This window comes from Geotrypetes seraphini, chromosome 5 (assembly GCF_902459505.1).
Source record: "Geotrypetes seraphini chromosome 5, aGeoSer1.1, whole genome shotgun sequence".
Taxonomy (NCBI): domain Eukaryota; kingdom Metazoa; phylum Chordata; class Amphibia; order Gymnophiona; family Dermophiidae; genus Geotrypetes; species Geotrypetes seraphini.
The window spans coordinates 200,235,335-200,248,938 of record NC_047088.1 but is presented as its reverse complement, the minus strand read 5'-3'; the positions used below and the strand labels follow the sequence as shown (position 1 = coordinate 200,248,938).

The window sequence follows — 13,604 nt, the reverse complement described above, 5'->3', positions numbered from 1 at the left end:
TGAATCGGCTGCGATGAATCGTCCTAGACCCGTCATGGGCTATCCATCGATATTCAGCAGTACTTAAATGGATCAGCATTAACTACTCAGCTGAAAACCAGCTATTTTGTGAGTGATCTGGAGCTGATATTCAGCACTTAACTGCCTAGGCTAAGCAGACAAATTGGACCCAAAAAAACAAACCACAGTTCTATGTTTATCTGAATTCACTTAGGTGGTTAAATCTTAAATATTGCACATAAGAGACAGCCAGCTGCATAAACCCAGCTATTCAACGCCGGTGCCGGACACTGCCCAGTATTGAATATCCAGGCATAACTCCCTCCTCCCCCATTCCTGAGTCCTAATGGCTTTGCAGACTAGGTGAGGGTTTCTCAAACCTGTCCTGGGAGCCCTGCAGCCACAATGAATATGGGAGAGATTTGTGTATGCATTACAGACTTGGTGAATGTGAATTTTATTCTGGAACCCTGACTTGGTCTGGGATCCCCAAGACAGGTATAGAAGCCCTGAGCTAGACCATATAGCTACTTGTTCATTCTTATGCTGGCTCAGTCCCTTGGAGTCTTCTTTGTCAAGTTCAAAATTTCTCTGTTTGTTCTTCTTCTTTGTGGACTGCACCTGCTTGCACTGTGTTTTTCGTCAAAAAAATAAAAATAAAAAAAAAATTTTTTTTTTTTAAACAAGCAAGTAATGCATACATTTCAAATTTGTATGGCAATAACTTACCTCCATTTTAGACTAGAATTCTACAGTAGTACTGTATTCTAATATCTAGCCTTACTGGCATATTGGTGAGGGGATGGCATGAAGATGCAGAGCTGCCAAGATGGCCCAATTCTTGAGAGAGAGATTTTCAGATCTGCCCTGCCCCATCCCACCTATTCTGCCTTCTGGTTTCACCCCTTGGCACACAACTCCACGGCCATAGAAACATGATGGCAGATAAAGGCCAAATGGCCCATCCAGTCTGCCCATCCGCAGCATCCACTATCTCCTCCTCTTCCTAAGAGATCCCACTTACCTGTCCCACACTATCTTGAATTCAGACACAATCTTTGTCTCCACCACATCTACCGGGAGAATATTCCATATGTCTACCACCCTTTCTGTAAAAAAAAAAAAGTATTTCCTCAGATTAATCCTGAGCCTATAACCTTTTAACTTCATCCCATGCCTTCTCAATCTGGAGCTGTGGCAGCAACAAGCCACTGCCCCCTCCAGCAGCAGAAGATGCCTTAACCAAATGCCATCTCCTGTTCAAATTTTGCAGCTCTTATTGTGAGACTGGTCCTGCAGCAAGAGGAGATGACGTCTTGAATGCATCTGCTGATGAGGGAGGGGCAGGCTGCGGGAATTATTGACTCCCCAGCAGGAGTGCGAGAGATGTCCCATGAAAGTAGTGTCAGGTCTGAAGATGTTTTGCATGTTTTCATGTAGAAAAGGACTGCTATAAAATTGCATGACAAATTATGAGTGTCAACAAGATTGCACGCACTTGTACATGCAGTGTACGTAGGTGACTCATGGGGAGAGCTGGAGTGGAGTTGAAATGTGTGGAACTATTTTATAAAATATACATGACATGCACACATTTACACCTTCAGAATTGGTGTAAATTTATCTGTGTGCGTTTGTACGCTATTAGGAGTAGTTCTATGAGCTTTTTTTCTAATGAAACTACTTGGAAGGGCATTTGATATGATGATGTCCAAATCTGATTTGGGACTGTTTGCAAAAAAAGTCCAAAAATCCAGTGGCAAACTTGATAATACTTGAACCAGAAAAATGTCTGATCTTTTTTGGTTTGAAAATCGTCCTATTTTAGACATGCTTGCAGTGGCGTAGTAAGGGGGAGGGGGCGGTCCACCCAGGGTGCCATGTTGGTGGGGGCGCCTGCACCTCTCTTCCTCTCTGTCCCCTCCTCCTCTTCCCACTCCTCCCTTCGCCACGCATGCACCACCCCTGCCCTTCCCCCTTACCTCTAGTCGTTCACAGCTGCAAGCAACAACTTCATTGTGCTCCTTGCAACCGCTTCGGATCTCCCGCTGATGTCACTTCAGGTGCCATGTATAGGAAGTGACATCAGAGAGAGAGCTGCCGATGTCGGGAGGAGCACATTGAGATTGTTACTCACGTAGGTGAATAACTAGAGGCAGGGGAAATCGGGGAAGGAGCCCCAGGCGCTTATCGCCCTCGCTACTCCACTGCATGCTTGTGCTCAGCATGACAGGTACTGTAATGCCTTCCATATCTAAAGGGAGGAGGAAATGTAATGCTGTCTTAAAAGAGAAGAAAGTGGTTTTAAAAGCTCAGTGCTCTGTTTATTTTTTAAAGGAAAACATCAGAGATAAACTGCGCCCCATTCCTATAACAGTGGGAGTGGAGATCAGCGAGTCTGCCAGACGGAATAAGAGACAAGTTGGAGAACTCCTTCCTATTCTAAACTCCAACGAACCCAGCACAGTGAGCTCGGAGGTATGCTAATTGGCGGTAAAAACACTGCTTTGACATGCCAGAGTAAACTTGCCACAGTAAACTTGCTGCCGTTCAGTGCAGAACCTTTGCAACAGGCTTGGGTTTTGCCTTTGCCATTAACACATTTTTCACCTCTTTTTAGGTTGCATGCTACAAGCACTGAAAAATAAATGTGCTATGCACAAGCAATATGATCCCATGCAGGCTTTTTATTTTGTTGTTGAGAGAGTTTGATCAGCAGTATGTTAAACTAAAACTGGATGATTCATGAGAAACCTCTGAACCTATTTCACATTTCATTTAGCAAGGCCTAAACAGGTTAAGTTCTGGCTAATCATTTCATTTTTTTTTTTTTTTCTTTAAAAAAGATAATACAGCAAAACAGTCATAGGACTAAAAATAGGAATTCATGGGCCAATATTCAAATGAGTTAGCTGGTTAAGAGCAGCTCTTCTCTGGATAATTCACACTGACTGGGTCCTGAGGGTATATTCTGCAGCACTTGGCCCAGTCAGTGCCACTTAATATCCTGAAACCAGCTAATGGATGGGTGATCCAAGATGGAGTCTGAACTTAACGAAATAAGAGCCAATATTCAGCTCTTAACTGGTTAACCTTCCAAATGGGACCACATAAGAAGCAGTCCTATGGTTTAATTTAACTAGGTAAGAGCTGGCCGGCCACACATGCCCAAATGCCGTATATACTGTAGACTTATCCGAATAAAAACTGAGATTACACTTCCCCTTTATTTTAGAGGAAAAATGTTAACTCAAATATAAACCGATAGCAGAATCAACCTTCCTCCCTTCCCTGGTGTTCTGGACCCACCCTGGACCTCCAGTACGGCCCTGATAGTACAGTGACATGGGGAGCCAGAGTTCACCAATCGATTGATCCTTTATTCTCTCCCTCACAATGACTTTGCTTCTGCAACTAACTAACTAGCCTGCCCCTCCCCTCCCGGTTCCCCTGCAGTCCTACCTTAGGTCCCTGGTGGTCCAGGGGTGAGGTGGGGCAAGAACGATCCTTCTATGCTCCTGTCCAGCAGTCACCGTACTACAGAGGGACTGGGAGGGGAGGGGGCAGGCTGGTTAGTTAGTTGCAGAGGCAGTGCATGAAGGAGGGAGGGATTGATCGCTAACTATGGCTCCTTGCAGCACTGGACCACCAGGGCAGTACTGGAGGCCTGTGGTAGGTCGTAGGGGGGAGGGGGAGGCGGGACTTGATGGGACTCGTATATAAACCAAGACCCCCATTTTTGGGTTTATATTCGAGTATATATGGTATTTAATACCAGTACCCAAAAAAGGCCTAGCATTCAATATCTGGACTTAATTTTAGCAGGGGCAGTCAACATTTAAAATAACACTTCCCACTGCATATTACCCCAATACTCTTTTATTGGGAGAAATGTGCATGAACATACAATTTTTCACTTTTTATTTGAAAAATAAAAATAGCAGAGCCACTGGTCTGTCATCTTCTTTTTGAGCCACATTCAAATCAGTTGGTTCCTAGGTTCTGACTCATTAAATGTTCCCCTCTAATTCACCAGTTCTATCCAACTTGGCTGCATAACTACAGAAAGTCATTTCCATCTGAAGGCTGGTCAGCAGTCTATGACTTGAGCACCTTAGTGGCTGGCAGGAATTTGCTTGGGCAAACTTTTGGTCTTTTTTCAGAAAATATGGCAGCAGAAAGAAAGCCAGAATAAGGGCCACCCCAGAGGTCTGCAAGGACTGCCATTGGCCCCTGGGCTCTGCAATGAAAAACACTGCTTTAAGCAGTCTAGCATGTCTAGTTAGTCCCACTGAATATTGCTATTGTCCAAATAATGTAATTTAATTTAAATTTAATAACACATTTGCATTCTGCTTAACCAAAAATTTAATTAGCTTAAAGCAGATCACAGTTACTCATAAAAATCACAGTTCATTACACTTGATTCATTACACAATTCTCAACCGGCATCTAAAATAGTTACAATACATGAATGTCAAACTACATCAGAACCTCCACTAAACATTAAAATACTTCTTAAAAAGAACTGCACATAATTTACCTGTGTGTACAAGTTCAGAGGGAGATAATTCCACAGTTTTGAACCAATATCTATTATAAGTCTCCTTTGCCAAGATTTGAAACTAGAAATTTTGATAGCAGGCAGTCACAGTGGGTCTTCAGCAGCACTGGCCAGTTAGATTATGCTGAATATCCATATCTGAACTGGCCAATGTGATTTAAGCAGGCAGGAAAAGCTTGCTTTGAATTTCAACCCGAAAATATTTTTCCTCCATAGGGTGTCTCGTGTAATAAGAGTTGGTCTTTTATGGCAAGGAGGTATTTTGTATCGGTGAATGCCCTTTTCTGTCCAGACTGAGAACAATTAGCCAATATTGCTTACATTTTTGTCAATAACTAGATGCAGTTTTTAAAGGAAGGATGTGGAGATGATAACATCTGTAACAGCAACCTAAAACTTGAATACAAATTCTGTACAAGAGAGAGCCCCTTGGACAACTTTTCATATTTACAAATGTAAGTAATGCTGTATGTTAGGTTTACGTTATATTAAGTATTGCTTTTAGTTTACTGTTTTATGTTCCATTGTAAGATTTTCTGAACTTTTTAAATAAACCAAACTTTTAATATTTCTGTTTATAGAGAGAAAGACACTCCAGTTCTTGTCCTGAAAAACCAGAAGGATATTGCCCTAGAAATTACGATTACAAATAATCCATCAGATCCTCTGAATCCCAAAAAAGATGGAGATGATGCACATGAAGCTAAATTAATTGCATCTTTCCCAAACACATTGTCATATTCCACGTACAGAGAGCTGAGAGGTTATCCTGTAAGTGGTATTTGTTTGTTTATTTGAGGCTTTTTCCCCTGATATCTTCTTTACCCACAATACTGCAGATGAACACGAGTGAAAAATATATGCATACATTTCATTCCATGGGTTTTACCACATAATCAAAATGAAAGTACACTTGTATACTTTCACTTTGAAAATTATGCCAGGAAAAATAATTACCGCATATACTTGAATATAAACTGACCCAAATATAAACCTAGGTAACCTTTTTCCCCCCAAAATGGAGGAAAAAAAGTTGACTCGAATTTAAACTGGGAGGGGGGTTAATAATCAAGTGCCCTGCCCTACCAGGCTCTGCACCCTGTTCTGCCAGGCTCCCTGCCACCCTCCTTCCCTGTTCTGCCAGGCTCTGCATCCAGCACCTCCCTTAATCCCTCACCTACCCTGTCAGTCTCTGCACCCAGGCCCCCTCCCTCCCTGCCCTGACTATTAAAATTACTCTTCACGAGGCTAGTTAGAATGGCCATGTTTATTCAACAATAACAAAACCACACTAGTGGCTGCCATGTGGCAAACCCCCCCCCCCTCAAACCCTATGAGCTTTGGGACAGTTACTGCAGCGGCCCACACTATCAGGCTTTGTAAAAGAAGGGGTACATTTTTGACAGCTTCCAACACCTGCTAGACCAAATAATATTTTTTTCAAAGAAATTTGAGATTTCCAAACAAGACAAGTAGCCCTCCATAAATTTTGTATTTCTTTGTGATAAAAAGCTTAGATTGTGAACCCACAAGGGACAGAGAAAGCATCTGTATTTAGTAAATGTAAATGCTTTGATTTGTGTCATAGATAGGTGGTATATCAAATATAGGACCCTCCCATCTGATTTATTTTCTTATTTCATCAATGCAGGAAAAGCAGCTAATGTGTGCTGCCAATCAGAATGGCTCTCAAGCTGAATGTGAACTTGGAAATCCCTTCAAGAGAAATTCCAATGTAAGCTACAATTCTCTTCTTACACTTTAAAAGAAATTGTATGTATAGTTGTCATGAAATGCAAAGATTTATATTGTGCACTTTCCTTTTTTCTTTCTTCTTTCTTTAGGTTACATTTTATCTGATTTTAAGTACTAGTGAAATTTCAGTTGACACTACTGATCTGGACATTCTTCTCAAGATGGAAACGTAAAAAAGTTTTTTAAATATTTTATATTGTGACTTGTTTTTAAAAAAAAGTGAGCAGGTTGTGGTTTAGAACTGACTGAATTACCAACAAAGAAGGAAATTATTAATGGGCATTAAGGGGACACCCTCCACCCTCCCCCCCAATAACCTGAATTAATAGTAAAACCATACATTTGTTCTTAATACTTTTACTGAAAAGCCAAAATAAGAGATGCATTGCAAACTACCTCAATATTATGGAAATTGAATTTTTAAAAAAGCTTGCATTTGTTTTTAAAACTGCTTTATTCATGAAAGATAACACCAGTGTGGAGTAGGCATTCTTTCTTCCTGAAAGCATTGGGTCACCAGCTTAGTAGCTTGACCCCCCCCCCCCCTAGCAGTGATACCAAGAGACTACTTCTAGGGGTTGACTAGTGCCATTTTAAACCCAAGTACCTAACAGGATAGGCTAAGGATTACTCTTCTCTGACCATAAGATACCAGGGAATCCCCCACTAGGTGCTTGATGATGTGGGTTGAGCTAATATGGAATATCGGGCATAAAATGTTTTAGGTGTCAGTGGGTAATTGCACCATGCACTAAAGAGATGCATGGTTCAATTACCCTTTAAGGAGAGGCATTTTCAAAAGAAAGTCCAAGTCAGAATGGGAATGTCCTACTTCATAAATGTCTAACTTGCAGCCATTTTCTAACAGGAAAAACGTTGGTGTTTTCTGTTTGAAAATATACAAGAACATTTAAAATGAACAGCCATTTTCTAAAACAAAATGTCCAGATTTATGAATGCCAAAAAAACCAAGAGCATGGCTGCCTGTCGGGTAGCATTTGTACAAAACTACCATTTCTATAATGCTACCAGGCATAGGCAGTGCTGTGCATCAAAAATGTCCACACAGATGTCCCAGCAGAGGAGAGGGGAAGCCTATTGGTCCATGCAACAAACTTTAATCCAGGTGGCATTTGAACCTGGGTCACCTGGTTTACAGCCCACTGCACTGACCACTAGCTGCCTTTCAGACCTGCTTGCTGCTGTGTTCAGAATGTCCACAATAGCATTGGTGCTATGGGGAGCATCAGAAGGGAGGACATGCTAATGCTTACCATGCACTAAAACCCATGCTAGCTAAGCTTAATACAGCTTAGTGTAAAAAAAAAAATTAAAACCCCCCCTAAAGAACACAGAAAAACCTAAAAAGAAGCCCAACATTAGAAAACAGAATGCAAGAAACAGCATATAGTTTCCAAGGATTGCCTGTGCAAATGATTTCTGTGTTCTTTTCAAGTTGAGAAATTGTCATTCTTTACGGAAGTTGACGCCCTTTTCTTGCTGTTTTAGAACCAGCAGCCAGCCAAACTTGGGTTCAGTTGTAGCAAAAGCTCAAGTGGTGGTTGAACTACTTTTGTCTGTTTCTGGGTAAGTGTTTGTTTATTACATTTTCCTTTAATTGTTAATTAATTATAAAACTATGAAGGAAGGAAGGGGTTTTGGTTTAGCTCACGCCCTTTTTCAGCAAAAGCTGAAGGCTGAGTTACATTCAGGTTTGAATTCAACAAAAGTGCCTACAATCTACATATTCATAATTATTAATCAGGGGCATGGCTATGGGTGGACCACGCCCCTTCCCATGCAGTCAAAATCTGTATTGTTTTGTACTCATCAATGTTAATTTTAGGCTCCACCAAAAAAAATCAATCCTGTTAAGAATAAATGAATTATCTGTTATGATGTAAATCTATGTCATCAAGTGACAGGGCTGAGCGGTATTACCCATCACATACCCACACCCCCCAGGCACCTTCTGGTCTCTTCCAGGTCTCTGTTAAAACACAATATACAGGATTACACATATAAACTATACATGCTCTTAAAATCCCAGAACAGGTCCTCTCTGGGACCTCCCTGGATTCTGTCTCTCCAGGTCTTTTCCCGAGTCCTCTTTGACCCTCCATTGGCCCTCCAGGTCTTTGGCAGTTTCCAGTGCCATTACCAGTCTCTCTGCCAATCTCCACTGTCTCAGCCAGTCCTTCCTCAGAACTCTGGCCAATGTTCCCAGGGTTTCTTCTAGGGATCCACTGACCGCTGCCGGTGCCATTTAACAGTCTCTTCGTCGGTTGACACCGTCCCAGCCAGTCAGCTGTCATTCCTTCCCCATCAGCCTTGGACTTTTCCAACTTCTCCATTACTCAGTTGTCTTATCCTGTACTCACGCACTGAGGGCTCTCCCAGCCCCTCAGTTGTCTTATTGCAGACACATGCACTGAGGACTCTCCTTGTGGGGCCCCTGCCAGTCCCTCACTCCTTGGCTTCTTGGGTCTCCACCACCTGGATCCTTCTTCCCTGGTCCCTCTGCTAATTGTCAAGCCTGAGCCACTTCCTCAACTCCAGGCTCTACTGGGCCCTCTGGCTACTTCTTAGCTCTTGCCTGCTGGTGTAAAGGTCCCCATGCACCCTCCCACCACTGGGCTTCTGTTCTCTGCTGCACCAGTCCCCCTTGTCGGGACTGGCCTGGCCACTGTACTCTGTTGCACCAGGCACCCTGTCAGTATCTGTCAGCAGTGGCCTTCAAGGCATTCCTCCTCCCAAGGGTCACCCAGCTCCCAAAGGAGTTCCTTGCTTTCTGAGTTTGCTGTACTGGGAGCTCCCAACACAGCACTTGCCACTCTTATGCAAATTAGCTAGGCTCTCACTGCTCCAGCGTTCAGGCTCCCTCTGTTGGAATGCCAGTGACAGGGAACTTCATCCTGTCACAATCTTGTTCTCCCTTATAACTTAACATAAATAAGGCATAACAGCCCTAAATTACTGGATATATAGGGGATCATTTTCAAAGCACCTATAGTAAGTAACCTATGGTACTTTGTGTTTCTAAGCACTTTGAAAATGTGCCCCATAGTTTACCTGACCACTACATACACAAAAAATGAAGTCCATCAAAATATTCCAAAAAACCCACAATAACCTCACTAGGGGTATTAGAAAGCTACAGTCCAAAACAGCTGTCAGATGTTCCAGTATGTCAGAAAAGATATACACACAAAGCAAGGAGTGGAAATGTCCTCTACAGACTGGTGGACACACTCTTTTTCATAAGTCCTTTAATTCATCCCAAAACTCAATGACTTGACATGTACATGTTTCAGCCGAAATGACCTGCTTTGGGACTTTCATGAACTAGATTGAGTCCACCAGTCTGTATAGAACATTTCTACTCCTTGCTTTGTGGACTTGGTTCTCCTGTTTTATGCTTAGAAAAGATATATATATTCAGATGTCAGTACAGAAAAGCTTTTAAGGAATTAGTGGCAGTGCTGAACCAGATAAGGGTTCTTTTTTTTTTTTCATTTCAAATACTTTGAATGGATAACTTTGGCTGTTTTTAAGTTGCTAAATGGATAAAGTTACCTCTTCTTCCAGATCACCCCAAATCACACCATAGTTTAAAAGAGAGATGTTATCCTTTAAGTGGCAATATTCAGCTATTCACTGGATAAATTAGCCTGTCTGTTTAAGACTGTATCCATTATTAGTGCAAGTCAACTTCAATGGATATCAATTTTGTATTTCCAGTGATCCTAATTGAACACATAGGATCTCTGAAAAAAACCACATAGGTCCAAATTCTATAAATGGTGCCAGTTTTAATTGGTATAATTGCCTTTAATCGATGCAATAACTGCATCATTTGAAAGCAATTAAAATGTCATTAAAAATAAAAAAGACAGCGGCTCCACAAATGGCATCGGAACTACGACTACGGGATTGCCTACCAGTGCCTAAGGGTAAAATAGGCGTGGTTAACACCGGAAATACCCTTAAGCATTAGTAGGCGCCTCCATAGTCGCAATTCTCGTCACAGATAGGTGCCGGAAATGTAGGCCTTAAACCTTGGCCTACATTTCTGGCGCCTATCTGTAACGTAGCCACGATTCTATAAGCGGTGCTGTTGTGTGATTTGACATGTGATCGGCACTGCTTTTGTGGACAGCTGCCAATCACGAAGCCATTTATAGAATTCGGGCCATAATGTTAAGCAGATTATCTTAACTTTTATGCAGTTACCATGCTGCTGAAAAGGAGTGTCCTTGTCTTTAATTAAGCATTTTTACAATGAAATGGAATTTTATTTTTGATGGAAGGTTCTGAAGCCTCTTTCTTAAATTTTAAACAGAATTGCCAAGCCTTCACAGGTATACTTTGGTGGCACTGTTCGTGGTGAGAGTGCAATGAAGTCTGAAGACGATGTTGGAAGTCTAATCGAGTATGAATTTAAAGTGAGTCCAAAAGGGTTGTATAGATATGGCTACCATACATCTGGGGAAACCCGGACATGTCCTCTCTTTAGAGAACTGTCCGGGCACTCGGAGGGATTTCTAAAGCCCATCAGTTTGTCCGGGTTTTGGAAATCCTGAGCTCGGAGGCCGCGTCTGGAAGCCTTTGCACATGTGCGGCCATCACCGTGATGAAATCACACATACACGACTGTGACATCATTGCATCAATGTCCGCGCATGCGCAAAGGCTTCCAAATGTGGCCTTCAAGCTCGGGGAGGTTCGTGTGGGGGTGGGACTGGGGGGAGGCATGTGTCCTTTTTTTTTATTTTTTATTTTTTTTTCAAAAAGGAAATCTGGCAACCCTATGTAGAGAGAGCAGCTCTTTTCTTTTTAATTCTAGTTCTCTAATGAGCTATTTTGTATATATATCTTGCGCTGCAAAAACATAATACGGGCATATGCCTGGAAGCTTTTTACCAGAAGCCTTCAATGCCAGACATCAGTGTATATTTATAAGCATAAAGACTGAAACCATTGTCTCTTTGAAAGAAATTATCCAAATGTCAGAGCCCCATAAAAAATATTAAAAAAGGAAGACAGTATTGTACTGAGGGCCTTTTAAATGACCTTTTATATGACATCACTTTTGATCATTAGCCAATAGGCCTCATGGAGCTTTTGCATTGTTTAAACTACCTGCTACACAGAACAAACTGTTCTTCAAATGTAAGCTGTTTGGCCAGGGATCTGAAATTCTGTGAATGTGACCAGGAAAGGTTTGGGATTTTTTTTATTTTTTTTTTTGAATACAGGGGCTTGACTGTTGGCAGAAGTTTAACCCAGAAAATATCCTCCACCACCCATTTTCACGCATTTGTCTTTCTATCTGTCAGATCCCACCTGTTCTATATTCATTTGGATTTCCTAACGGTTTATTCCTAATTTATTTAGGTCCCCTTTTACAAAGCGTTTTAGCATGGGCTGGCATGGTAAATGCCTCAAAATCCATAGGGATTTAAAGGGTTTGGGGGCTTTTGTCACACAGCACTTGCTAGCGCTGCTTTATGAAAGGGGTCATAGAAAACAACATATCACTATCAAGGCAGTGTTCAAAAAAAAAAAAGAATACAAATTCTTGCCTGTTTAATATACCATGTGCTATAAAGTAGGCAGCTGAGATGATCCATATTGTGTCCTATCCCCTATGGGCTATTCCAGGGTCAATAGCCAGTCAGATTTCAGAAATAAGATTGCCACTTTTTATTTTTACCAGACATTTACAGTCTAAGCATGTATTCAGCACTTTCTTCTATATTGATAGCTATGCTAGCTCTGTATCACCAGTCACCAGAAGACATGGTGCAGTTTCAGCATTCCAGAAGGTCAGCCTCCTCCATGTCATGTAGTCTGCTAGCTCTTGATCTGCAGTTACCCCTATAAACGGAAGCACCTGAAACACCTAAATACACTTCCACCCCCTAGCTGAAACACCAAGTGAATCCAGTGTCCCCTAACCACTTAGTTTGAGCACCATCACCAATTGCAGCAAATTGGTGGCAGTAGCCTCTTTTCTGTATATTTCCTTATGTTAAGGCCAAGGTGACTAGATTAAGCAAGGGCATAGCATTGGTGGCGTAAGGAGGCTACACAAATGGAGAAATGCATCTCTATAATGAAAAATAGAGCAGCTAGCAAACCTGCCAGCTGAGAGATGAAGCAAGAAGCGTATGGGTTGCCCAGAAATGGGTTCCAGTGTTCAAGTTTAAGTGCCCATGGACTGTGTTGGGATTGGAGGAAGGGAGATCATGTAGATGCAGGGATAAGAAACTGCCCCCAGGCTTTTGCTCCTCACCCTACTGTAGCACACACCAGGGTGCTGGGTATGAGATTATAAAGGCAATGGCAGAATGAGAAAATGCAAGCTATTTGATAAGGACTGCCTGAAACTTCTCACCATTTATAAAAGGTTTTATTGTGGGCCCAATTATAGCTCACAATGACATACATAATAAGGAATGTTGGTTTCATTTTCAAGCAAAGTAGCTGTTTTAGAATGATGTATTTCATTAGAAAAATATCAAACTTGGCATTATGTCATTCTTAGACTTGCTCTTGATAGAACATATCATAGAACCAATTAATCTCCAAAACCAAAGAATAAAATAGATCACAACTGTGCATCATTTAAGAGCTTGCTTGTTGTCAAGACAGATCCACTGTTTAGAGGGCCAGGTCATTAGTCGGGTTACAGGAAAAGTCGTAGCTGCTGGCAAAAATTCTGGCCAGGAATATTTGACACCAAAGCTCTAGCTGTCTTAAATGAGTTCTAGAATAGTGAGTGGGCACAACTGGGAAGAGAACTCAAAAGGAGGTTGCGGATAGGGGGGTAGATCAGAGCTCAAGTCTTGGGTAGATAGCATACCAAGGGGAGCTTTTTAGAGTAGAGCCTTCTCAGGGTGGAACTCCTTTCTGAGTGGAAGCCTTTATTCTATTGGCTCATAATTTTTGTATGGAAATGGTCACACTAATTGACTATAATTGGAGCTTACTGATATTGAATGGGCAAATCAGAAGTTGTCCTTCCTTCTCCAGTCATATGCACAGTACTGACTGTTGTGAGAGAGAAAGATGCTAATGAAGGAACTTGTTATACTACTTCAAGCCAGGCCTTGGAGGCCTGGGACCTCCCACTTTAGTCTTGGGCCCCCTCCAGAACTGCAGCACCCATTTAGCTTTGGAGTTTGGGATGCCAAAACCCAACCAGCCAAACAAATACAGTATTGCTACTCCCCTCCTCCTTACCTACTTCAAGAAGAGGTTGGCGGCATACTTGCAGCCA

The 13,604-nt window shown here is 41.9% G+C and overlaps 1 protein-coding gene across 2 annotated transcripts in view; it reads left to right on the top strand.

The window, feature by feature from the left end:
• The window catches only part of ITGA6 (integrin subunit alpha 6), a 143,903-nt gene that overhangs the window by 104,343 nt on the left and 25,956 nt on the right, over positions 1-13,604 (top strand). For both annotated transcript variants that reach the window (XM_033944748.1, XM_033944749.1), the window contains exons 13-19: positions 2,338-2,478; positions 4,904-5,019; positions 5,146-5,335; positions 6,216-6,299; positions 6,409-6,488; positions 7,829-7,906; positions 10,662-10,764. In XM_033944748.1, coding sequence (XP_033800639.1) covers positions 2,338-2,478; positions 4,904-5,019; positions 5,146-5,335; positions 6,216-6,299; positions 6,409-6,488; positions 7,829-7,906; positions 10,662-10,764 — 792 coding nt within the window. The remainder of the gene's footprint in view (positions 1-2,337; positions 2,479-4,903; positions 5,020-5,145; positions 5,336-6,215; positions 6,300-6,408; positions 6,489-7,828; positions 7,907-10,661; positions 10,765-13,604) is intronic.